At 38.1% G+C, this 7,088-nt stretch overlaps 1 protein-coding gene across 1 annotated transcript in view; it reads left to right on the top strand.

Annotated features, from left to right (window-relative positions):
• Positions 1-257: 257 nt before the first annotated feature.
• MYO1B (myosin IB) overlaps positions 258-7,088 on the top strand; it is a gene marked incomplete at both ends in the record, with an annotated part of 37,918 nt that continues 31,087 nt past the window's right edge. The window contains 2 exons of the mRNA XM_009586465.1: positions 258-304; positions 2,899-2,962. Coding sequence (XP_009584760.1) covers positions 258-304; positions 2,899-2,962 — 111 coding nt within the window. The remainder of the gene's footprint in view (positions 305-2,898; positions 2,963-7,088) is intronic.

The following is a 7,088-nucleotide window of genomic DNA, read 5'->3' on the forward strand; positions in this document are numbered from 1 at the left end:
CATTTTTCTTTCACTTTTTCAAATAAAGGAAGCGTTGAGACGAAACTGCTTTGGACTTCCATAGGTGTTTTCTCATTTGTGATCTTGCCTGGCACACTCGTCTACCCCCAGTGACTGATACCCATGCAATGAACAGGGTATTTTTTCTTAGAAGTCTATGATTAATTTAAATATATAAACAATCAGAGATGATTTAGCATTTAAATATTTTTTTACTGGTAGATTTGGTTGTCATATTTGTTTTTCTCTTTCTCCAGCTTTTGGAAATGCTAAAACTGTGAGGAATGACAACTCCTCTAGATTTGTAAGTATTTTCTTCAAGACTGAATTCAAATTCCTTTTAAGGGAGCCTGTTATGTTGTTGGCTGTTTCTGTTTTACCTTGTATCAGCCATCAAGGCATCTGTTACGAGGGCATGAATAATTTGGAGAGAGAACTTTTTTGTAGTTGGCTGAGGACCGTGATGTTTGGAGAAGGCAAACACCTTCAGTAGCAACCAATATTTCATTTTGTACATTTGAGCATGTTCTCCTTCCCCAATGTGTTAGTAGTGCATTATTAGCAGTCAACCCTGTTTTTAAAAGATGTTTCACATCTCCTTGTCAGAAATCTTGTTTTCTGATGTGGGCATAGAGTTCTATGGAGAATCAAAGTAGAAGTTAAAAAAAAAATTAGGATGTGACAGTCTGTGACCGGATGAAAACATAATTACAGCGCAGCTGGATTCTTTAATTTTCTGGCACTGGTGGCTTTAATGTCAGTGACCTTGTGCCTAGCAACTGGTCTGCTTAGCAAGTCGACCTTTCTGCATGATCTCATTTTCCATTTATATGTATACATTTTTTTGTTAAAATTTCTACTTCAGGTTCTTATTTTCTCTCTATAATGTTTCAACCTGTGTTTACAACTTTAGTTTTAATATAAACATTTGTAATGTTACTTTTTGCTTGATTGAATTCTGGGGTTTTTAGCATCAAACTGAATGTGAAATTATAGGCATTGACAATTGAAAAAAAAAAAAAAATTGAAACTAGAGTTGGGAGGTTCAGAAGTGTGAGTATTCATCATAGTTTCTCCTGCTAAAATCAGAAGACTGAATGCAACTTTGTAATTTGCTCACGGGTGTGCAGAAGAGTAATACAGAGTGAAATGTGTAAAGTAGACAACAGAAGACAAATTAGTACACTGGAAAAATGGTTCATTGCGAGTAAAAGCACATGGATAAAAGCCTGGGATATGGTGACACGGGAGAGTGGCTTTTTTTCCACATGGGAGACTTCTCTCCCTTTCCTTTTTGATTCCACACAGCTACGAATGCTCCTTCTGTGGCTGTCATTGCCCCTGCTTGTGAAAAGAGCAAAGGGTCTTCATCGCAGGCCCTGCAGGCTCCACAAATGTCCATGCAAGCAAGGTCAGGGCCAAAATTCGAGGCACTGTAGAAAATTTTTTTGGATAGAAAGGGTAGAAAAACTGCAGCTGTCAGAGATGACCTACTACAGAAAGGAGGAGACAGTGAAGAGGAGAAGAGGTGCCTTTTGCAAACAGAAGTCTTCTCAGGACAAAGTGCAACCAACAAGTATTTTGCCTTTCAAGTCCTTGCTTATAAACACAAAGCTAAAAATACTTTTGGAAACATCCAGCTGGCCCAGTCCTTGGGAAATTAAAATTTAATTATCTGATTTAATTCTTTATCTCAGAAATTTGAATCAGCTCAGAATTAGCTTCAAACAAGAAAGTACAAGTACTGTCCTGTCTAACCTGCCTCAGCTGCCAGCAAGGAGAAGAATAGAGTTTAAGTAGAGTCAAGCCAATCTTGACAAAATACCCAGTAAATTAGAAAATATCTTTGAGGAAGTCAATGTAAAGTGCTTGTCTTTTATGTTCTGTAATTAAAATCAAAAGAGAAAGAAAAAAAGAAAACTCTTCCTAAGAGCAGTGAATAAGGAAGTATAAACACCAGGCTTCTCTTTTCAATAGGTTGTTTTTGTCCTCTGTTAAGTAAGGGTGGTGAGATCATTTCTGTGCGTGGCTTGTGGAATTTGGTTGAATTACTACCAGCAGTTTTTATCTTTCTAAACTTCCTTGCCAATGTGAGCTGCACTGCTTTTGCCTTTTCTACACAGTACGGGTCTGTCCATTTTGACACTGTTAAATGTAGCTGTGACTACATTAAACACTTGTCATATAAATTCAAATGATGCAAAGACCAGAGTGATCTTCTGCAATGTGGAAAAGTCAAACAGAAGTCAAGGAAACACACTGCGCCAGTACAGCTAAAAATGAAATCACTTTTGTGGTGACAGTCTGTTAATTGTTGCCTCTGGCCTCCTGAGTTACGAGCAAAAAGTTCAGTGGGAAAAATCCATCACTTTTACAAGGCAGGCACATGCTTAGGGACAGACACCCCACGATTACTAACAGTAATCGTTGCCAGCCAGTCCTTCAAGCCAAACTGAGCGGCTATCCTTCAACTGCCTTGATTCACACTCCGAGAAGATTTTACACCGAGAAAATAAGTCTGCGTGGAAGATAATTTCTTCCTGCATTCTTCCCTTAATAAGCATGGTAATACCTACACGGCCACAAGTATTGTTTGGTGTTCTTGGCTTTCTGGTGAAAGGTTGTATAACGTGCTTTTTTTTCATATAACCGAGCAAATTACTGGGTTGCATTACAAACCTGATTAAAGCTATTCTCATGAAAATCCATGGCTGTGATAACGCAATTGTCTTAGAAGCTTTGAATAATTTTCTGTTTTTTAGAATTTGACAGAGTGCACAGGAGGTTGCCAGATTGCTCTTTTAGCCTGTGAAAATGAGCCAACTAACTTCTTAAAAAATGTCTTGAGCAGTTTTTCTTAAACAGAACTTACAGTCTTAAAATATGTTGCTTTCACAGGGAAAATACATGGATATTGAGTTTGATTTCAAGGGTGACCCACTTGGAGGAGTTATAAGCAACTGTGAGTATTAGTCTTGGTATCAGCATATTAACAGCTTAAAATGTTTTGTTCGGAAAGGAAGATGGTTAAATTATTGAAAAGATCAACTGCGTTTGTCCAATCAAATCTCTCTCCATTATGTGATAAATTCTGCTTTTTAATTTCATTGTTGTTTTGGTGCTGAATAGCGTACCTTAGAGTGAGAGAGAACAGACTTGAAGAAGTAAGCATGAATAATGAATGTACTGTGTTGTTTAAAAGGTACTGAGTAATGTGCGTGGGTTCATATATTGTTTCTGAAGCTGGTAGTAGGTGCATAAGGGTATCGAGGCTCTTTTTGTACTTGAATCATTGGGATCAGTTTTTTTACTTGATTTGATGGGTCATGTATTTATGGTAGATTATCTCTGAGATACACTGTTTTGTAGTTCGTAAGAGTGATACAAAGTATGCTGGAGAACACCATGAGGTAAGTTTATTTAGAATCAAAGCATTCTGTACTAATTTTAATACACCTCACAGTGTAGGAAAAGGCTTATCATGAGAGAGAATGAACAGCTGTTGAGTTTAGGGAGGGAAAGGTGGCCTTAGAGGTTGTTATTTGACGTGAGGATGCGGCTACGAAATCTATAGGAATTCAGAAACTTTAACCAGCTCTCTGTTGGGAAGAAAGAGGTGGGGAACTGAACGCCAGCCCAGGATGCTTTGACTTGCTTTCCTTTCGAGAGTTTAAATGCAGCTTTTAAAAGAAATTGTTCTTCTGTGCTATATAAAGCTATGTTTGTTTGTTTTTCTTATTTTTGAAAAGGGATGGAGAAGGGCAGTGAGTGACTATACTAGGTGTCACTGACCGAGCCTTGACCTCTCTTCCCACTCAGCCAAATTCATCGCTGTTTCTAAAGAATGGCTTTTGACTCCATTGGCATTTTACTGGTTGTGAAATAATGAGAATCATCCAAGGGGAACTGAACTCTCCATATATAATATAAACATTTTAAAACATTGTGAAGAATTTTACGCATAAATATAGGTTTTGGTTTTTTTCATAGGGCAAACATTTTTTCTGGACCAGGTCACCTTTTGGAACTGTGCCTGAAAGAGCATGATTTTTGTGACAGAGTACATCTTGAAACTCAAAGCAGTCACTGTTTAAGTGTTTACAGGTATCTATTAACTTTGACATTTGGCAGTCAATGAAATTAGAGGCCAAACATACTCAGTGTATTCATCAATAATTAAATGTGAACAAAAAGGTTCTAGCAGGCTGGCTGTGTTGTTTGTTTCTTTTTTATTTCACATTCAAAATAGATACATAAAAATGAACCCTGCTTTGTAGAGTGGACATTCAACAGTTTGTCTTTGAAAGTACTGTGCTGAGTCATCTAATGAAAATATTGTGTCATATCAAAAGGCGATCCAAATAGTTACTCTATAGTTTATCTGCCTTATAAATCTTTGCATGTTGCAATTATAACATTACATGTAATTATAATGATGTGATGACATATGTAATCAAGGACAGACATATTTTTAGATCTTCCTAAAAGGTGCCCATTTTAGGCATTCTCCCTGTCTTCTCACATTTAATAAATATCTAACAGCAAGAAGATGAATTTAAATTTAAAAATAAAGACCTTACGTGTAAGCCCTGTTGTGGAAAAGATGTTACTTGTTGAACTATGAAACACCCCATGCTTGACAGGGTATGTCACAGATAAATATTGAGTTCCTGTAGCTGTGTGTTAATATATCTCATCTTTGATTTAATGTTCGCAAAATTTGATAGTCCATCCACCTCTCTTTAAAAGAGAGTTCGAAGTCTGTACAGTTTTAAGCAAGTTTGTTGTCCTGCCTTAGATCTTTTCCACATGTCTGCAGCATGGCAGAACAGAAATGTTTCTGTTGTGAGGTATCACCATTCTGGAGGTATCGGGGGCTTAAATTCTTTTACACCACTTACAGTTTATTCTGGTTTTAGTCAAATTTAGGATTTGTCGTCTTAATTCATCAAGTAGGAAGTCAAGTAGTGCTGAAGTTTCCTATCCTTAAAAGGGAAAGTGTGATTAGTTTGTTCATAAATATTCTTTGCTTTCTGACCATCTGTTGGTTCAGTGTTAACATGATGTGACGATGATATCATAATATTTTGATTAAACTTTAATAGTTGTATCTGATAAGCTTGATTTCCAAACATCAATGAAGTTAGTGGGCTTTTTGGATCGCAGCCTATATCACGAAGCTGTATTTCATACTGTGAGTGGCTGGAAGCAGACACGGTGAACACCTAGTTTATTTTGGTGGCAAGAAAGATAATGAAGATAAGCTACTAATTTTATCAGACTGGTAAAGATAAGCAGAGACCCATTAGGCTAAAAGGTCTTGTTTGAAATGGTCTGGTCTGTCCTACTCTGAAATGCTGTGAAGCTCTCTGAAAGGCTAGTCCCGTGACCCTTCATGTAGCGGCTGATGCTGTTGTGACCTTCCCTTGGGCCATTCTCCTGGTGCCCTTCAATGAGCTTTTACTTCTTAACGACAGGGGTTCACCTACAGGTGAACCATTCACGGGATGGAGCTAGAGGGTAGAATTATCATGGCAATGCATACTGCATGTCTGTCCTGTCCAGTTTGCAGTGAATGGAAATGTCCATTGGTTTTAGCAGAAGCCGGTAGATCTGCAATGTTTAATGTGCCATAAATGGAAGGGTAAATCTTTTGAGTAAAATTAGAATGGGAATAATAAAATGGAAGGGATTGTAATGGAAGAGGTTTGTGACATCTGTTAAGTCAGAACTGGTATGTTGCCAAACTGAAGATAGGTTTATGTTTGATCAGCATAAAATACATATAGACTCATTACATGTACATTACATGGCTGCTCAGAACTTCTGAGTGCACTGATTTGTAAGGCATTTGACATATAGCTATATCATGGTGTACGGTCATAAAAAGAAATTGAGAGTGTAAAATTTGAGATGAACGTGATTTATGCAATCTCGAAGTATATTACTTCAGTCAGGAATTTTTTGCCCTTAGACAACAAAAGAAAAATGATTTCAGCGAGCATGTGTTGTACTTGTTTGATCCTATGTTAGCAGCAACTGAGGCATGGGGGTGAGGAGGAGGGTGAAGAAGGCTGAATAAGCTGAGGTATGTGGTAAGCCCAAGTCATTTGAATCCTCCCGTTTTGTTAGTTTCCTGTGAAGGTCCCAGCTTGTTTTCCTAGTGGGTGGGAGATGCTGGAATCTGTGTAAGGTGAGGTGCACAACCCTAGTGCTAGCTAACAGCCAGCCCATCCATTCATAGGCTGGCCCCATGTGTGTGGGGTTAGGAAGCCCAAATTACTCTTGTGAGCTCTCCTGAACACTAACCCTTGCTGTATTGTCACCTGTGACTGTAGATATCCCATCCCTGTTTTGTAACAAACACCAGTCCCTGCTTAAAGGTATGCTGCTGCTCTAAAATGCATTTACAAACAGGTAAATTGCATTTACATTTTCTCTCACTGAATTGAGTGTGAGGTGTGTCTGCTCTTTCTGTCCTCCCGTGGGATGTTTACAGTCGCCGCTGTTGCAGTAAACGCTCTTGTCAGCGCTTATGCGCTCAGAGGTTTTTTTCCAGAGCACTTGTGAAGAAGGGCAGTTGGAGTGTTGGGTAATTAACCTGCTTTCACCCGAGTGTAATACTGTGGAAATAAATTACAGAAACCATCAATACTATTCTTAGTTTTCCATTTATTATAACTACCATGTTAGCAGGGATGGGAGCAGGAGGAAGGAGAATAGTAGTTTCTTTTCCACCAGTAATTACAGAATAAAATATATTTTATGTAAAAATGGGCATGTTTGCTTCCAAAGTTATAGGTGCTAATTGCAATAGCTTGTACAGCTCTAAAATATGACTCTCTATCCACAGATGCTGTGTCTGTTTTGTACTCAGGGTGATGTTTGTGTGCACGCCTGGTTCGTTAGTTTTGTGACCGGTTTTGTGTACACTTAATTTTATGGTTGAAATAGTTTTGCATGGTACAGTCCAAAATGTTTCACACTTGCAGTTGTTTAGACCTTTTGAAAAGTAGGGATCTTGTGATATCTTTCCCAGAATACTTGTAAGTCGTAAATTTTCACATTTCATCTGGGATTTCCTGCTG

Source organism: Fulmarus glacialis, unplaced genomic scaffold, assembly GCF_000690835.1.
Source record: "Fulmarus glacialis isolate BGI_N327 unplaced genomic scaffold, ASM69083v1 scaffold10461, whole genome shotgun sequence".
NCBI lineage: Eukaryota > Metazoa > Chordata > Aves > Procellariiformes > Procellariidae > Fulmarus > Fulmarus glacialis.